The sequence below is a fragment of the Oncorhynchus masou genome, chromosome 1, assembly GCF_036934945.1.
Source record: "Oncorhynchus masou masou isolate Uvic2021 chromosome 1, UVic_Omas_1.1, whole genome shotgun sequence".
Classification (NCBI taxonomy): domain Eukaryota; kingdom Metazoa; phylum Chordata; class Actinopteri; order Salmoniformes; family Salmonidae; genus Oncorhynchus; species Oncorhynchus masou.
In genome coordinates this window covers 65,664,922-65,683,688 of record NC_088212.1, presented here as the reverse complement: position 1 = coordinate 65,683,688, position 18,767 = coordinate 65,664,922, and the positions used below count along the sequence as shown (strand labels likewise).

At 41.9% G+C, this 18,767-nt stretch overlaps 2 protein-coding genes across 5 annotated transcripts in view; one reads left to right on the top strand and one right to left on the bottom strand.

Moving 5' to 3' along the window:
* Positions 1–8,133, top strand: part of LOC135548272 (pyruvate kinase PKM-like) — a 20,763-nt gene extending 12,630 nt beyond the window's left edge. For 3 of the 4 annotated variants that reach the window (XM_064977722.1, XM_064977729.1, XM_064977703.1), the window contains 8 exons: positions 897–1,028; positions 1,378–1,564; positions 1,753–2,023; positions 2,209–2,359; positions 2,479–2,631; positions 3,763–3,929; positions 5,265–5,446; positions 6,930–8,133. In XM_064977722.1, coding sequence (XP_064833794.1) covers positions 897–1,028; positions 1,378–1,564; positions 1,753–2,023; positions 2,209–2,359; positions 2,479–2,631; positions 3,763–3,929; positions 5,265–5,446; positions 6,930–7,036 — 1,350 coding nt within the window. In that variant the 3' untranslated portion in view covers positions 7,037–8,133. Of the gene's footprint in view, positions 1–896; positions 1,029–1,377; positions 1,565–1,752; positions 2,024–2,208; positions 2,360–2,478; positions 2,632–3,762; positions 3,930–4,257; positions 4,425–5,264; positions 5,447–6,929 lie in introns of all 4 variants that reach the window. The other variant, XM_064977713.1, reaches the window with a different exon arrangement.
* Positions 7,883–18,767, bottom strand: dhdh.2 (dihydrodiol dehydrogenase, tandem duplicate 2). Its single transcript, XM_064977743.1, has 7 exons — positions 18,546–18,767; positions 17,918–18,029; positions 17,536–17,699; positions 17,115–17,367; positions 10,167–10,291; positions 9,860–10,010; positions 7,883–8,507 (listed from the first exon to the last, which is right to left on the bottom strand). The coding sequence occupies exons 1-7, from the start codon at positions 18,633–18,635 to the stop codon at positions 8,398–8,400; spliced, it is 1,005 nt and encodes a 334-aa protein (XP_064833815.1). The 5' UTR covers positions 18,636–18,767; the 3' UTR covers positions 7,883–8,397.

The window sequence follows — 18,767 nt, the reverse complement described above, 5'->3', positions numbered from 1 at the left end:
GCCTTAATTGAAAACCATTTGAACGTTCTCAGTGGTACCTATAGAGGGTAGCTAGATGGCTGTTTGCGCTACTGGTAACGGTTGTCAAGACTCTAGACCACATCCTGGATTGCGTCATATTTCTCTCACGCGTATGACCCTGTTTGTAGTAGTTATAAGCAGTGGTGGGGAAAAAGTACTAAATTGCCATACTTGAGTAAAAGTAAAGATACCTTGTTAGAAAATGACTCAAGTCACCCAGTAAAATACTACTAAAGTATTTGGTTTTAAAAATAAGTATCAAAAGTAAATGGAATTGCTGAAATGTACTTATCAAAAGTGAGTGTATATATTTCTAATTCCTTATATTAAGCAAACCAGGCGGCACTTTATTTATTTTTGACGGATAGCCAGGGGCACACTCTAACGCTCAAATTTACAAACAAAGCATTTGTTTAGTGCGTGCCGGATCAGATGTGGTAGGAATGACCAGGGATGTTCTCTAAGTGTGAATAAGACAATTTCACTGTCAAAATGTAACGTTCTTTTGGGTGTCAGGGAAAATGTATGGAGTAAAAAGTAAATTTTTCTGTTTGGAATGTAGTAAAGTAAAAGTAGCCAAAAATGACTTAAGTAGTATTCTCAAGTACGTTACACCACTGGTTATAAGAATGCATTATCTTTTATTGCCCTGCCCTGATATGTTGTCAGCTGATTCTGTTGCGTGACTCATTACACCTACACTAGGTTTCTACCCTCTGACATGAGTTTTCCCATGCCTGTGCCATCTCTCACATAGACATTTTATTTCAGTGACCATCTGGCTGATACATTGTTGCTTTAGTGTTAACTGTACAAGCCTGTTCATAAATTATTTCCTCCTTATAGAATGTTTTATTCTATTCTCTGTTGCACAGTACCACTGTGAGACTATTAAGAATGTGCGCGAGGCCTGTGAGAGCTTTGAGCCTGGCAGCATCCACTACCGCCCCGTGGCCATCGCTCTGGACACCAAGGGACCTGAGATCAGGACTGGACTTATCAAGGGAGTGAGTAGAACCAACCAACACTTAACTACCATGCTCCCAGCACACATCAACTGATTGGAGGCCCTATCAAATGTTTACTACACTAATTTTGTTGTACTAAATATTGAGTACAGATGTGGGATCTTAATTTGAGCCAGTTTGCTACAGCAGGAAAATAATCCTGCAGCAATGGGAAATGTGGATTATAGTTACTTTGCATTTATATAGGGGTTGATCCTTCTTAAGGCAAAATCAAGCCTGAAATTTCATAAGCCTTTTAAACCTCAAATATACAACAAGTTTTACATTTTCCACCATAGTCATGGTTCCTATTGAGACTCATCCATGGTCCTTTGTGTGTGTGTGTCAGAGTGGCACATCTGAGGTGGAGCTGAAGAAGGGCAACATGATCAAGTTGACCCTGGATGATGCCTACCAGGAGAACTGTGATGAAGACAATCTGTGGCTGGACTACAAGAACATCACCAGGGTGGTGGAGCAGGGCAGCAAGATCTACATCGACGATGGACTCGTGTCCCTCCAGGTCAAGGAAATCGGTGAGTCCATGTCTGGCTCTCACTTAAGAGCTGAATAGACTAGAGAATATTCCTTTGAGGATCTATGAGCCCTAGAATCTCCTCACTTATTGAACATTTGGGTGAGTAAAGAATGGGCAGATGGTCCTTTACTATTCTTTATTGCCTGGAGATAACAGTTAAGTGTCTTCTCCAATGTGTGTCCCCAGGTGGTGACTACCTGATGTGTGAGATTGAGAATGGAGGGACCCTGGGCAGTAAGAAGGGTGTGAACCTGCCTGGTGCTGCTGTGGACCTGCCTGCTGTCTCTGAGAAGGACATCTCTGACCTGACCTTCGGCGTGGAGCAAGGAGTGGACATGGTGTTTGCCTCTTTCATCCGTAAAGCAGCCGACGTGCACGCTGTCAGGAAGGTGCTGGGAGAGAAGGGCAAGAACATCAAGATCATCAGCAAGCTGGAGAACCATGAGGGAGTGCGCAGGTCTGTGCGATGGCATAAATGCACAGAAATACAAGCTGATTTTGGACCCTTGGATATTAGAAATTGTGCTCGACTGGCCAGTGCCCAAAATCTTTATGTTCAGCACTAAATTCACATTCACCAACTCGATGGGAATGTTAAATCCTAATACTACATCTGAATCTGGTTTCCTGTCCCCTGTGCAGGTTTGATGAAATCATGGAAGCCAGTGATGGCATCATGGTTGCCCGTGGTGACCTGGGAATTGAGATCCCCACAGAGAAGGTGTTCCTGGCCCAGAAGATGATGATTGGCCGCTGCAACAGAGCCGGCAAGCCAATCACCTGCGCCACACAGGTCAGTTTACTTTACTTTACTTTAAAAAAAAAAAAAAAAAGTTTGTTGTGATGTGAAAGGTTGTGCGTGTTATTACACTGTTGGTAGCCTGACATTGTGAATCCCTGTCCTTTCCACAGATGTTGGAGAGCATGATCAAGAAGCCCAGGCCCACCCGTGCTGAGGGCAGTGACGTGGCCAACGCCGTGCTGGATGGAGCTGACTGCATTATGCTGAGTGGCGAGACTGCCAAGGGAGACTACCCCCTGGAGGCTGTCCGCACACAGCACATGGTGAGACAGTGCCCCCTACAGTTAGCCTCCAGTACTGTCCTTCAGTCTGGATCTCATCAGCCCTCGACTACCACTAGTCCTGACCTACACTGTGTAGACCTATCAACAGCAGGGTCAGGGCTACTGGAAGTCATGTTGCAGATGGAAGTCAAACACGCATTTCCACTTTTTTATTTGTTTGTTTTATGTGATGTTTGTCAGGGTCAGCAAAAGCAGTCTGGATTCAGCCGGTATTATATTGACTCATAATGATCCATAGAATGGTTGCTCACCTGGTTTTAATAGTACAGAGTGTAGGACATGGGTGGAGAATGTGGCTGACGCTGCCCTCACTTCCTTCTACTCAGGCCTTTAACAGCTGACTCTAGTTCAGCTGCTGCACTCCTCTCTGGATGCAGGCAGATGTGACTCAGCAGTCCTTGAGCAGCTGCTTATGGGTTCCCTGCAGCACCAAGTCCTTCACTCTTTAACATGTTTTCACCTCTTAAGAATGCATTGTTTGTCAACTGAAGGCACTGTCCTACGCAAGGGCTGACGTTACGCTCAGACTAACTCTGCCTCTTAACAGCTTCTCTTTTACGGTCTTTCAATGTTTTCCCTCTTAGTTTTTTTTATTAGACTTTGAAAGATGTTTCTTATTCCTCTCATTTCCTGTTTGACTATCTCTTCGTGTGACTGCAAGGCGTGCATGTTATAACACCAGTTGGCTATAGTTACCTGCCCATCTCATAACCTCTTCACAGCTAACTAGTTTGAATGAGCAAAGTCAGTTTGGGTGGTATGTAGAATTATATTCCGATACTAACTATAGAATTAGCATAGGATAATAAAAGCAGTTTAGTTTTTTTGTAATGCTGTGATGTTAGACGCCATAGCTAAATGCACTGGCTGCGGTGGCCCATTTGGCTGTGTTTTAACATGTATGTTTTGTTCTTGTCTCACTAAACTGCACTCTGACTAAACCTACATTTCTGCCCTTTCTCTCTGCCTACCTCTCCATCTCCTCATCCTATTCCTTTCACCTTAACTTCCTACCCTACCTCTATCTCGTTTCCTATCACTCTTTCCTTATATCCATCTGTCTGGTGTTCTTCCTGTCCGTCTGCTACATCTTGCCCTCGCCTGTGCCAGATCGCTCGCGAGGCAGAGGCAGCCATGTTTCATCGGCAGGTGTTCGAGGACCTGCGGCGCGCCGCACCACACTCTACCGACCCGGCCGAGGCTATCGCCATCGGCGCTGTGGAGGCCTCCTTTAAGATCTTGTCCTCTGCGTTCATTGTGCTCACTAACTCTGGAAGGTAGGCAGGTGGCTGTAGCACAGCTGTTCGGGAGGGGGACTCGGGAGGTTTGTGAGAAGCCAGAGTAGGGAGAGACAGGGCCTGAATGAAAGGGCATGGCACACGTTTACAGGTCTTTACGGTCACAACAAACTGGAGACCACTAAAAGTTGAATCCATTATAAGACATATCTGGTAGTGCCTCTGCTTGACAGCTGTTACATCCACCTAACCCCTTAAATGAACTGGACCAGGACTGGATAAGCGTTTGCCATGCCTCAGGTGCGAGGCATGCCTCTTGGTGTGACTGAGTGTAACTCCCGTGCCTCGGGCCCACCCTCATACTCAGATTGCTCGGGAGGCTGAGGCAGCCACCTTTCACAGACAGCTGTTTGAGGAGCTGCGGCGCACCACCCACCTGACCCGGGACCCCTCTGAGGCCGTGGCCTGTGGTGCAGTGGAGTCCTCATTCAAGTGCTGTGCTAGTGCCCTCGTCGTACTCACAAAGACCGGCAGGTAAGAGGGGGCAGGCAGCGGCAGGTAAGAGGGGGCAGGCAGCGGCAGGTAAGAGGGGGCAGGCAGCGGCAGGGACTTACAGAACATGCAACTCTGACCCTTAACATCCTATTCCCCTACTTTAGATTGGTGGGGAATGGTTGCATGGTCCCAGATAGACGTCACCCCTCTGTGTGGGTGGAGACAGTAATGTGAGCTGTAGAAGGGTGGGTGGGGAGTTTTATGGGTTGCACAGACAGAGGCCACTCTGTAGAGACAGATCTGTAGATAATAAATACAAGAAGAAAATGTGTATTATTAATTTTAAGAGTCCTCAACATTATTGGCAACACCACAGATTTGTGGCTGTATTGACAAAACACTGCAGGAGTCATTCACTTGTGTTCACCCTCACATCAACCGACCTTTTTGACTGCTGAACTTTGACATTTTCCTAATATTTTTAACTCTCAATGTGCTGACTTTGGTCAAACAATCTAGAGTGACTGTCTTTGTAACCCCAACAGAACCAACAGGATGAAATGTTAACTGGCTTGTTTAATGTTCACAATGAGACATCCTTGGACTTGGCACGTAATTCAAATTAGCTCCCATTGACATCAATGCACACTAGGTTTACGCAAACATTTATTTTACTATCGAGTAGGTCCTCTACTAATCAAATCATTAGTTTCCTAATATTTCAGAAATACATTTTAATTAAAAGTTTCAGAAATCTACCCCTTTTATAGATTTCTGTAGGCTTTGTTGAAGCCATATTGCCAGTATCTGAAATTGGAATGGCAGCAGGCCTTGGGTGTGTCATTGGCTGACAGTCTGAGCTGTGTTGTCTGTGTGCAGGTCAGCCCACCTGATCTCCAGGTACAGGCCCCGCGCCCCCATCATTGCTGTGACCCGTAACGGCCAGACCGCCCGCCAGGCCCACCTGTATCGCGGGATCTTCCCCGTCCTCTACAACAAGCCTGCCCACGACGTCTGGGCCGAGGATGTCGACCTCAGGGTCAACTTCGCCATGGAAATGGGTGAGAGTCCACAGCCATTACAAAGATTATTTCATGAGCTGTAAGATGATCTGGATATTTATGGTATTTTAGTGTTCACCAGAATAAAAGCTCACTCTTGACGGTCTAAACCAGGGGTCTTACAATCCTAGGTTTCAAATAGGCACACTTCTCTTCCATGTCATTAGTGTACAAGAGAAAATATTGCACTGTTCTGTCAATATACCTGGTAAAATAGTTAAACAATAAGTCCCGGGGAGATGTGGTAAAGGCCAATACTATGGCTACGGGCTGTGTCCAGGCACTCCACGGTGCGTCGTGTGTAAGAACAGCCCTTAGCCGTGGTATATTGACCATTTTATCACAAACCCCTGAGGTGCCTTATTGCTATTATAAACTGGTTACCAATGTAATTAGAGCACCCTTTGTTCTGTCATACATTTGGTATACGGCTGTCAGCCAATCAGCATTCAGGGCTCGAACCACCTAGTTTATAATGTTATTAAAACGCTCAATGGGGGGGCCTATAAAACCTCTTCTCCCAAATTCTGTTTTTTGTTTAATTTCTTGGTTTCAGACTTAGTTTTTCACTGCATGCATTTGAGTCAACTCTGACAGGTTCAGCTCATGAGCTCCATTAGCATCAGATTTTAATTTGGAATGGAAAAGGAATGTGTGTATGCAACAAATGCTAGTGTCGTATCACACCATCGATTCGTTCCTCTAATCAAACCGAATCACACAGAATAGTTTCAAACTACCATGTATCCAATTATCCTGAAAGGGAAGATTCACTCCAATACAAACTTTCCTTGCTAGTTTACAGCTTAAGTTAAAATCAATTCACTACGCTAGAACTTTTGTTTGGTCATAAGCGTAAAAAAAAAATTCAAATCTGATCGTCACCAAAAACATTAACTGGGTTAATCGTCTCTCCCTCGCCGAACTGACCGCAGGTGCTTTATGATTGACTGTCTTAGAAACAGCTTGCACCTTTAAAAATATTACTACTTCTATGCAAATGTTGCTCAATACAATAAAATAAGTCCCGAAGGGAAGCAGATTGTAGCCCCAGGTGACAAACTAATCAGCCAGAAGAAGCTCAACTCAAAGCATCCAGTGAGCAGGCCTAGGCTACATCTTGATTTAGTTTATCAAGACCTACTATTCAAATAAATGACTACTGTCATGTTTTATGTAGTTGGATTGTTTTCACCAAAGTCAAATTGATTGTATAATTGATTCATACGTGACTGTCTCAAATTGACTTATTTTAAACATTCCAAATGTAATCTTGAACTTGAGATGCCCAGAGATTTGCCAGATCAGTGTAGTAGACTAGTTTCTGTCTGGATCAAGTGCTGTTCTTTGACTTTGGATCATCTTTATAGCATTTGTTTGCCATTGACTTCGATACCAGGTTTAGGATTGCAATACAAATCCTGGTGTGTTGACAACACTAGTAGGAGTATGGTGTTGACAACTTTGCGCTTTTTTTTTCCAGGCAAGGAGCGAGGGTTCTTCAAGGAGGGAGATGTGGTGATCGTCCTGACCGGTTGGCGCCCAGGCTCTGGCTATACCAACACCATGCGTGTGGTCGTGGTTCCCTGAATTATGACTACTGGTACCCTCCTTTGCCCTTCTCACCCCTCCACTGTCTTGCACTCCTTGTCCCTCAGCTCACCGCTCCCTGTCCCAACACCAGGGCTCAGACTTGTACAGCCCACAACAAACACCTGGCCTTTTCTTCCTCACCAAGAACAGGCCAGTGGTGGTGACTCGACCAATAGGAAATCTCCCCACTACAGTCCACCCCAGGGTTCCCCTCACGTAGGTGTGCTCTGTTCGCCCCCAGTCTCCAGGGTATCTGTACGCGCCCACCAGAAACGGCTGTATTTATTCACACAAACAAAACCATGTATGATTCTTACATTCAAACCAGACTGAAAGAGCTACAACCTAGCCTGTTGGTCTGCGCGTCCCAGGCACCTCTGTTTTTAGAGGCAGGAGGGGCACACCTTAAGAGAGCCTGATATACTGTAACTTGTAAAAATAACACACACTCCAATTCCTATAACGCGAACAAAATGGTGGCAACCCGACGAACAGCTCTTCTTTAAGGCCCTGTCACAGTTAAACTCTTCCCCCAAACATAGCCCCTTGTTGTGCTGTCTGTATTTGCATTGTGTTCTGTATACTTTCTCTGCACTCCCAATCTACTGTAGACAATGTTACATTCTGTATTATACTTGACTTTTGTGAAAGGTGAATTTAGATTCTGGGCATCCAATACTATATATTTTGTCTAACCATAGAAGTCCTATAATAGTTTGACAGGTTACTTTTTTGTGTTGAATTATTCTTAGAAAGCCCTTACATTTTGGTCATAACTAAGTTGGCACTTAAGAACCACTGTGTATGTATGTAAGCTGCCACATAGTTCTCTCAAATGAATGATGTATGAATTCAGTACTTTGAGGGTTTTTCAGAGGGCACTGTGTGGGGGGGGGAATAAGAAATGAGTTGGACCCCCCCCCCCTCCCCTTCAACCTCTTTCCTCTTGCTCCTGTCTGTCGGTGACCTAGTGTGTCTGTGTCTAAATGTCCAACTGCTTCTTCGATTGTGAGGGTAGGGTGTAACACAATGTTAACTGGTGTAATGAGTTGTCCTTTACTACTGGATTTCAATCATTAAAAGAGATGAGCACCTGTCTTGTTCCTGTCATGTTTGTATAACAGTACTCTTAACTGGGTTCACAAGATTTGTGTACGTGCCATCTCAGACTGGCTTGGAGCTACTCACCACTGACTGTTGACATTACATAGAATTTATACTCCAAATGTGCCTCAGTTCATTTTCTTAACGTGGTCTTAAAGGATTCCATAGACTCTATGATATTAGGGAAAGTCAATTAAGTGTTTTGATGACAAAGACCATTTAGTGGATCATTTTATTAAACAAAGGTCTGTTGGTCACTGGCGGTCCTGGCTGTAAACCACTCCCACCTGCCTGCGTGCCTCATCCATCACCTCAGCCAGGAGCAGAGAGTCTGCCTGGGACATCCTGGGGCTCTCCTTCAGGCCTACAGGACACAAGAGAATCACTAGAGATTGCATTGTCTGACATGTTGCCAGGAGACATTAGGCAGAGCTTACATCAGAAGACATCTGCACTGAAGGTACAACTGTTTTCTGAGGAACACATCAAATAAAATGTCATTGGTCACATGCACTGACTACAACCGGTGTTGACTTTTGAGCCCATTCCCAACAATGCACAGTTGAAGTAAAATATTTGCTAAATGAAAATCTACTGAACAACAAAGTATTGGTTTCATGAGCTGAAATAAGACTGCACAAATTTGTTTACATCCCTGCTAGTGAGCATTTCTCCTTTGCCAAGATGAACCACGCCTGTCTGTTGGCTGGATTATCAAGAAGCTGATTAAACAGTATGATCTTTAAGTGCACCTTGTGCTGGGGACAAAGGACCACTCATATGTGCAGTACCCTCTAGTACTTTGCAGTTGCCATACCAAGCAGTGATGCAGCTAGTCAGGATATGAGGGCCCATGCCAAACCTTCTCAGCTTTCTGAGGGGGAAGAGGCACTGCCGTGGTGTGTTTGGACCATAATAGGTCCTTAGTGATTTGGACAACGAGGTACCTGAAGCTCTCATCCCGCTCCATTGATGTGAATGCGGGTGTGTTCAACACCCCCCCCTCTTCCTGTAGTCCAAGATAAGCTCCTTTGTCTTGCCCACGTTGAGGGAAAGTTTGTCCTAGCACCACACTGCTTGTCGGTGATCAGGTCTACCACCGTCGCGTCATTGGCAAACTTGATGGTGTTGGAGTTGTGCGCGGCCACGGTGTCGTGGGTGAACAGGGAATACAGGATGCCTACCCTTACCACCTGGGGGCAGCACGTCAGGAAGTCCTGGATCCAGTAGCAGAGTCCTTAGCTCCTTAGCTTAGTGATGAACTTGGATGGCACTATGGTGTTGAACTCGGAACTGTAGTCATTGAACAGCATTCTCACATAAGTGTTTATTTTGTCCAGGTGGGAAAGGGCATTGTGGAGGGCAATAGAGATTGCGCCATCTCTGGATCTGTTGGGGCTCTATGCAAATCATCTCAAAAATATTGTTTCTCCACACATACATATTTGTATTATTATTTCACGAAAAGGCCCATTGAATTTGCCAGTGGTTTGTTTTGTCTGGAGTATTCTCAGGACACATTACAGAAGTGTTGAGCTCGCTGAATGTCAGAGACATGTTGAGGGCATTTCAGATGGTTTGCTGCCATCTTGTTGTGATTTCACAATAAGTAAACAAGACATGGGTCTGTAACTGCTTCAACATTTAGGGAAGGCAGGGAGCTAGTTGAAAGGCAATCCATGTCGCACACTGTTATCTATGGTCTCATCAGTGTACCTTTGAGCAGGCACTGGCGCACCTCCTCTGCCTCATAGCGCATCCCAGTGCTGTTGATGAAGTTGAGGGGCAGGTAGGGCTCAGGCAGAGTGTATTGAATCTCCTTCCCATTCACCACTAGGGAGGTAGGACACCACATGTGCTCAGGAACCTAGGTGAATTAACACACAGTGTACACCACCACTAGAATACATACTGTATAATTAGACTTTTTATGATTAGTAGGTGGTTTGAATTAGCTATGATGCGACATTGATTCAACGTATCAAATGTGTTTTTGGAGGAGTGTGTCCCTTGTAGAACCTACCCTCATGGTTCCCTTGGTGCCAATGATAACAGCGTCGTTGGGAAGCTCCACAGCAATAGAGCAGGTGAACACTGCCATTCTGTTCCTGGAGAACCTCAGGGTGACCACCATGCCTTCATCCACACCTGGCACAAACACAATGACAAGTCTGATAAAGAAATGCACCTGTTAACATGTTCAACACATATTGATACACGTTCCCTCCCTCCAACATTTCAGTAGTCCTTCCATCATGTCCTTTCCACAGACCATATCGTCCATTCAAACTAGAGTGAACACGGGTCTACAGCTCTGCATTGTAATGAACATGCCCTTTCTGAGTAGCACTGTCGTTGCAGGGAGTCATTAACATTCCACTTTTGGACTACCTGAATAGCACGACAAAATATTTTCCGACAGTAAAAGTGATAGAGGTGAGAGTGAAGCCTAATCTAAGAAAAAGTAGAAAGACTGGCCCTCTCCCTGGTTAAACATGGCAGAATTGACAGATTCAGTAGGTAATAGGAAAACAGCTGTTGCACAACTTTTACAGGCTAACCATTGTAAACCTCAAGCTAAACGGTTATAAAGAAGACCATTGTAATTTAAACCTCAGTGGCAATGGAATGACTTCTGAGTGAACCCAAAGAGGGCAACAGGACAGACAACAGAGTGTAAGCCATCATTGTAAATAAGAATTTCATTTTAACTGACTTGACTAGTTAAATAAGAGGTACATTTTTTAAATGTTTAAAAACAACAGGGAGAAGACTAACACTGATATCACAGGAATATATATCAGAAGCAGGGAGTTGACACAAGGACTAAAATCTTAAAAGTGGAGGAATATAAAGATATGACCTGAGTGTTCTCTACAATTGCTAGCTGCGGTACTAGGATATCCCCAATAGCTAAAGAACTAGTAATATATTGTAACGGCTTTCTTCTGTTGAAGGAGGAGTGGACCAAAATGCAGCGTGGTACTTTTGAGACATATTTATTGAAGAACGAAAAAACACGAACAATACAAAAACAACAAACAGAACGTGAAAACCTAAACAGTCCTATCTGGTGAAGACACAGAGACAGGAACAAACACCCACGAAAACACTCAAAGAATATGGCTACCTAAATATGGTTCCCAATCAGAGACAACGATAATCACCTGACTCTGATTGAGAACCGCCTCAGGCAGCCATAGACTATGCTATACACCCCACACAACCCCAAGACGAAACACACCACAAATAAACCCATGTCACACCCTGGCCTGACCCAATAAATGAAGATAAACATAATAAATATAGACCAGGGCGTGACATATATCCCCAATAGCTAAAGCACTAGTAATATATCCCCAATAGGTAGATCACTAGTAATATATCCCCAATAGCTAAAGCACTAGTAATATATCCCCAATAGCTAAAGCACTAGTAATATATCCCCAATAGGTAGATCACTAGTAATATATCCCCAATAGGTAAAGCACTAGTAATATATCCCCAATAGGTAGATCACTAGTAATATATCTCCAATAGGTAGATCACTAGTAATATATCCCCAATAGGTAGATCACTAGTAATATATCCCCAATAGGTAGATCACTAGTAATATATCCCCAATAGGTAAAGAACTAGTAATATATCCCCAATAGGTAGATCACTAGTAATATATCCCCAATAGGTAAATCACTAGTAATATATCCCCAATAGGTAGATCACTAGTAATATATCCCCAATAGGTAGATCACTAGTAATATATCCCCAATAGGTAAAGCACTAGTAATATATCCCCAATAGGTAGATCACTAGTAATATATCCCCAATAGGTAAAGCACTAGTAATATATCCCCAATAGCTAAAGCACTAGTAGGATATCCCCAATAGGTAGATCACTAGTAATATATCCCCAATAGGTAAAGCACTAGTAATATATCCCCAATAGGTAGATCACTAGTAATATATCCCCAATAGCTAAAGGACTAGTAGGATATCCCCAATAGGTAGATCACTAGTAATATATCTCCAATAGGTAGATCACTAGTAATATATCCCCAATAGCTAAAGCACTAGTAGGATATCCCCAATAGGTAGATCACTAGTAATATATCCCCAATAGGTAAAGCACTAGTAGGATATCCCCAATAGGTAGATCACTAGTAATATATCCCCAATAGCTAAAGCACTAGTAGGATATCTCCAATAGGTAGATCACTAGTAATATATCCCCAATAGCTAAAGCACTAGTAGGATATCTCCAATAGGTAGATCACTAGTAATATATCCCCAATAGCTAAAGCACTAGTAGGATATCCCCAATAGGTAGATCACTAGTAATATATCCCCAATAGGTAAAGCACTAGTAATATATCCCCATTAGGTAGATCACTAGTAATATATCCCCAATAGGTAGATCACTAGTAATATATCCCCAATAGGTAGATCACTAGTAATATATCCCCAATAGGTAGATCACTAGTAATATATCCCCAATAGCTAAAGCACTAGTAATATATCCCCAATAGGTAGATCACTAGTAATATATCCCCAATAGCTAAAGCACTAGTAATATATCCCCAATAGGTAGATCACTAGTAATATATCCCCAATAGGTAAAGCACTAGTAATATATCCCCAATAGGTAGATCACTAGTAATATATCCCCAATAGCTAAAGCACTAGTAATATATCCCCACTAGCTAAAGCACTAGTAATATTTCCCCAATAGGTAGATCACTAGTAATATATCCCCACTAGGTAGATCACTAGTAATATATCCCCAATAGGTAGATCACTAGTAATATATCCCCAATAGGTAGATCACTAGTAATATATCCCCAATAGGTAAATCACTAGTAATATATCCCCAATAGCTAAAGCACTAGTAATATATCCCCAATAGGTAGATCACTAGTAATATATCCCCAATAGGTAGATCACTAGTAATATATCCCCAATAGCTAAAGCACTAGTAATATATCCCCAATAGCTAAAGCACTAGTAATATATCCCCAATAGGTAAAGCACTAGTAATATATCCCCAATAGGTAAATCACTAGTAATATATCCCCAATAGGTAGATCACTAGTAATATATCTCCAATAGGTAAAGCACTAGTAATATATCTCCAATAGGTAAAGCACTAGTAATATATCCCCAATAGGTAAATCACTAGTAATATATCCCCAATAGGTAAAGCACTAGTAATATATCTCCAATAGGTAAAGCACTAGTAATATATCCCCAATAGCTAAAGCACTAGTAATATATCCCCAATAGGTAAATCACTAGTAATATATCCCCAATAGCTAAAGCACTAGTAATATATCCCCAATAGGTAGATCACTAGTAATATATCCCCAATAGGTAGATCACTAGTAATATATCCCCAATAGCTAAAGCACTAGTAATATATCCCCAATAGGTAGATCACTAGTAATATATCCCCAATAGGTAAATCACTAGTAATATATCCCCAATAGCTAAAGCACTAGTAATATATCCCCAATAGGTAAATCACTAGTAATATATCCCCAATAGGTAGATCACTAGTAATATATCTCCAATAGGTAAAGCACTAGTAATATATCTCCAATAGGTAAAGCACTAGTAATATATCCCCAATAGGTAAATCACTAGTAATATATCCCCAATAGGTAAAGCACTAGTAATATATCTCCAATAGGTAAAGCACTAGTAATATATCCCCAATAGCTAAAGCACTAGTAATATATCCCCAATATATCACTAGTAATATATCCCCAATAGGTAAATCACTAGTAATATATCCCCAATAGCTAAAGCACTAGTAATATATCCCCAATAGGTAGATCACTAGTAATATATCCCCAATAGGTAGATCACTAGTAATATATCCCCAATAGCTAAAGCACTAGTAATATATCCCCAATAGGTAGATCACTAGTAATATATCCCCAATAGGTAAATCACTAGTAATATATCCCCAATAGCTAAAGCACTAGTAATATATCCCCAATAGGTAGATCACTAGTAATATATCCCCAATAGGTAGATCACTAGTAATATATCCCCAATAGGTAGATCACTAGTAATATATCCCCAATAGGTAAATCACTAGTAATATATCCCCAATAGCTAAAGCACTAGTAATATATCCCCAATAGGTAAAGCACTAGTAATATATCCCCGATAGGTAGATCACTAGTAATATATCCCCAATAGGTAAAGCACTAGTACTATATCCCCAATAGCTAAAGCACTAGTAATATATCCCCAATAGGTAAAGCACTAGTAATATATCCCCAATAGCTAAAGCACTAGTAATATATCCCCAATAGCTAAAGCACTAGTAATATATCCCCAATAGGTAGATCACTAGTAATATATCCCCAATAGGTAAAGCACTAGTAATATATCCCCAATGGGTAGATCACGAGTAATATATCCCCAATAGGTAAAGCACTAGTAATATATCCCCAATAGCTAAAGCACTAGTAATATATCCCCAATAGGTAGATCACTAGTAATATATCCCCACTAGCTAAAGCACTAGTAATATATCCCCAATAGGTAGATCACTAGTAATATATCCCCAATAGCTAAAGCACTAGTAATATATCCCCAATAGGTAGATCACTAGTAATATATCCCCAATAGGTAGATCACTAGTAATATATCCCCAATAGCTAAAGCACTAGTAATATATCCCCAATAGGTAGATCACTAGTAATATATCCCCAATAGGTAGATCACTAGTAATATATCCCCAATAGCTATAGCACTAGTAATATATCCCCAATAGGTAGATCACTAGTAATATATCCCCAATAGCTAAAGCACTAGTAATATATCCCCAATAGGTAGATCACTAGTAATATATCCCCAATAGGTAGATCACTAGTAATATATTCCCAATAGGTAGATCACTAGTAATATATCCCCAATAGGTAGATCACTAGTAATATATCCCCAATAGCTAAAGCACTAGTAATATATCCCCAATAGGTAGATCACTAGTAATATATCCCCAATAGGTAGATCACTAGTAATATATCCCCAATAGCTAAAGCACTAGTAATATATCCCCAATAGGTAGATCACTAGTAATATATCCCCAATAGGTAGATCACTAGTAATATATCCCCAATGGGTAGATCACTAGTAATATATCCCCAATAGCTAAAGCACTAGTAGGATATCCCCAATAGGTAGATCACTAGTAATATATCCCCAATAGGTAGATCACTAGTAATATATCCCCAATAGGTAGATCACTAGTAATATATCCCCAATAGGTAGATCACTAGTAATATATCCCCAATAGCTAAAGCACTAGTAATATATCCCCAATAGGTAGATCACTAGTAGGATATCCCCAATAGGTAGATCACTAGTAATATATCCCCAATAGGTAGATCACTAGTAATATATCCCCAATAGCTAAAGCACTAGTAGGATATCCCCAATAGGTAGATCACTAGTAATATATCCCCAATAGCTAAAGCACTAGTAGGATATCCCCAATAGGTAGATCACTAGTAATATATCCCCAATAGGTAGATCACTAGTAATATATCCCCAATAGGTAGATCACTAGTAATATATCCCCAATAGGTAGATCACTAGTAATATATCCCCAATAGCTAAAGCACTAGTAATATATCCCCAATAGGTAGATCACTAGTAGGATATCCCCAATAGGTAGATCACTAGTAATATATCCCCAATAGGTAGATCACTAGTAATATATCCCCAATAGCTAAAGCACTAGTAGGATATCCCCAATAGGTAGATCACTAGTAATATATCCCCAATAGCTAAAGCACTAGTAGGATATCCCCAATAGGTAGATCACTAGTAATATATCCCCAATAGGTAGATCACTAGTAATATATCCCCAATAGGTAGATCACTAGTAATATATCCCCAATAGGTAGATCACTAGTAATATATCCCCAATAGGTAGATCACTAGTAATATATCCCCAATAGCTAAAGCACTAGTAGGATATCCCCAATAGGTAGATCACTAGTAATATATCCCCAATAGCTAAAGCACTAGTAGGATATCCCCAATAGGTAGATCACTAGTAATATATCCCCAATAGGTAGATCACTAGTAATATATCCCCAATAGCTAAAGCACTAGTAGGATATCCCCAATAGGTAGATCACTAGTAATATATCCCCAATAGGTAGATCACTAGTAATATATCCCCAATAGCTAAAGCACTAGTAGGATATCCCCAATAGGTAGATCACTGGTAATATATCCCCAATAGGTAGATCACTAGTAATATATCCCCAATAGCTAAAGCACTAGTAATATATCCCCAATAGGTAGATCACTAGTAATATATCCCCAATAGGTAGATCACTAGTAATATATCCCCAATAGGTAGATCACTAGTAATATATCCCCAATAGCTAAAGCACTAGTAGGATATCCCCAATAGGTAGATCACTAGTAATATATCCCCAATAGCTAAAGCACTAGTAGGATATCCCCAATAGGTAGATCACTAGTAATATATCCCCAATAGGTAGATCACTAGTAATATATCCCCAATAGCTAAAGCACTAGTAGGATATCCCCAATAGGTAGATCACTAGTAATATATCCCCAATAGGTAAAGCACTAGTAATATATCCCCAATAGGTAGATCACTAGTAATATATCCCCAATAGCTAAAGCACTAGTAGGATATCCCCAATAGGTAGATCACTAGTAATATATCCCCAATAGCTAAAGCACTAGTAGGATATCCCCAATAGGTAGATCACTAGTAATATATCCCCAATAGGTAGATCACTAGTAATATATCCCCAATAGCTAAAGCACTAGTAGGATATCCCCAATAGGTAGATCACTAGTAATATATCCCCAATAGCTAAAGCACTAGTAGGATATCCCCAATAGGTAGATCACTAGTACCCCCAATATCTACCACTAGTATTCGTTTCTAAGTGTCCGATCGCTGTCTCACTACCTGTTTCCAGACAGACACCGGTGGCTTGGATGCACTCAGGCTTGTCTCCATTGTACACCATGCATATAAACTGCAGGCAGTAGATGCCGATGTCCAGCAGCGCCCCCCCTCCCAGCTCCTTCTCCACCGCTCTGGGCACGTGCATGAGGGGCACCCCAAAGTCTGCCTTTACCATCTTCACCTCACCCACCTCCCCCCGAGACAGCAGGCGCTCGATCTCCAGAGAAGCTGGGAAGAAGCGGGTCCACACTGCCTGGAGCATCAAGGGAGGAGGAGGGAGAGCACTATGGTTAAACACAAATACATGAACAAAGATGAATGATGTATTATTTTTAACACACACCTTCACCTGAGTGCTGCTGAAACACTGGCTGGGTATGTGACGTGGTCATAATGACACAGGTGTAACTGTCCGTTTTACCTCCATCAGAAAGACTTTGTTCATCTTAGCAGAGGCCACCAGCTCTTGTACCTCTCTGAGGTTCATGGCCATAGGCTTCTCACACAGCACATTCTTCTGGGCCTTCATGAAGAGCATGCCAACTGGCAGGTGGTATGGGTGGATGGTGCCCACATATACCACCTCTACCCACACACAGTGACAATGAGGAGACAGAATTAAGAATACATTTTCAAGAATTAGAAGAGGAATACATTGTATTACTGGACATGAGGCCGTTTAGAAAAATGCCATAATAAAAAGGCACTAATAAACACTGTTCTGACGCATATTACACATGCCGAGAGGGACATTAAGCACCTGAGGCGACACGGCTAGATTATGTTTGAGACAAGACACTGACCAATCTCTGGATCTCTGGCCAGTTCCTCATAGCTGCCGTAGGCTTGAGGGATGCTGTGCTTCTTTGCAAACGCCTCAGCAACCTGTAGTTTCCGTGCTGCCACAGCAACAATCTAGGGAAGACCAAAAGGTTGGCTTTTTCATTCATTCATCACTTTACATTTGCAACATGTTTGTAGCATGTGGCACTTTTAAATAAGCCACTTTCACATTTCGATATTACATTTCCCCACATGCTCATTTAGTTCGAGTTTTGCGGTAAATCATTCATTTGTGCAGAGTGTAGTAAACGAGTGGCAGTAAACGAGAATGTAATGTCAGCAACTCTAAAAATTCATTACAATGGGCCACATTGTAACTGTTACAATCTACTTAAAGTTAACTACATGGGTGCAGTGCAACCTTCTGATTTCTGATCATAAAACGGGTGGGTATAATTTGTTGAACGTTCCAACAGGAATCGGAAACTTCGTAAAGTACAAGGTTGCCAACAAACAACGCATACAACAGTTCAGATCATTCACGTCCATTTGAAACTCCACGCGGAAGATAGCCAACAGGCTTGAACACGACTACAATAAAGTCTGTGGTGGTCGGTGTCACTGTCTACTGTAAACGGGTACAAGTACCTGATGGTCTCCGGGAGGGAGGGTTTTCAGTGCCACTGTGAAATCATGGCTGATTTTCCCGGCGCTACAGATTCCCCACCTGGTTGCCATATTGGCGTAGAAAACATGTAACTATTCACAAGCAGATGGAGACAGACTCTGTTTTGATGAAATGACGAGACAGCGTCATTGACGCGAGTAACCAACCAGCCATGTTCGGAATATTACAAATACATCCGGGTA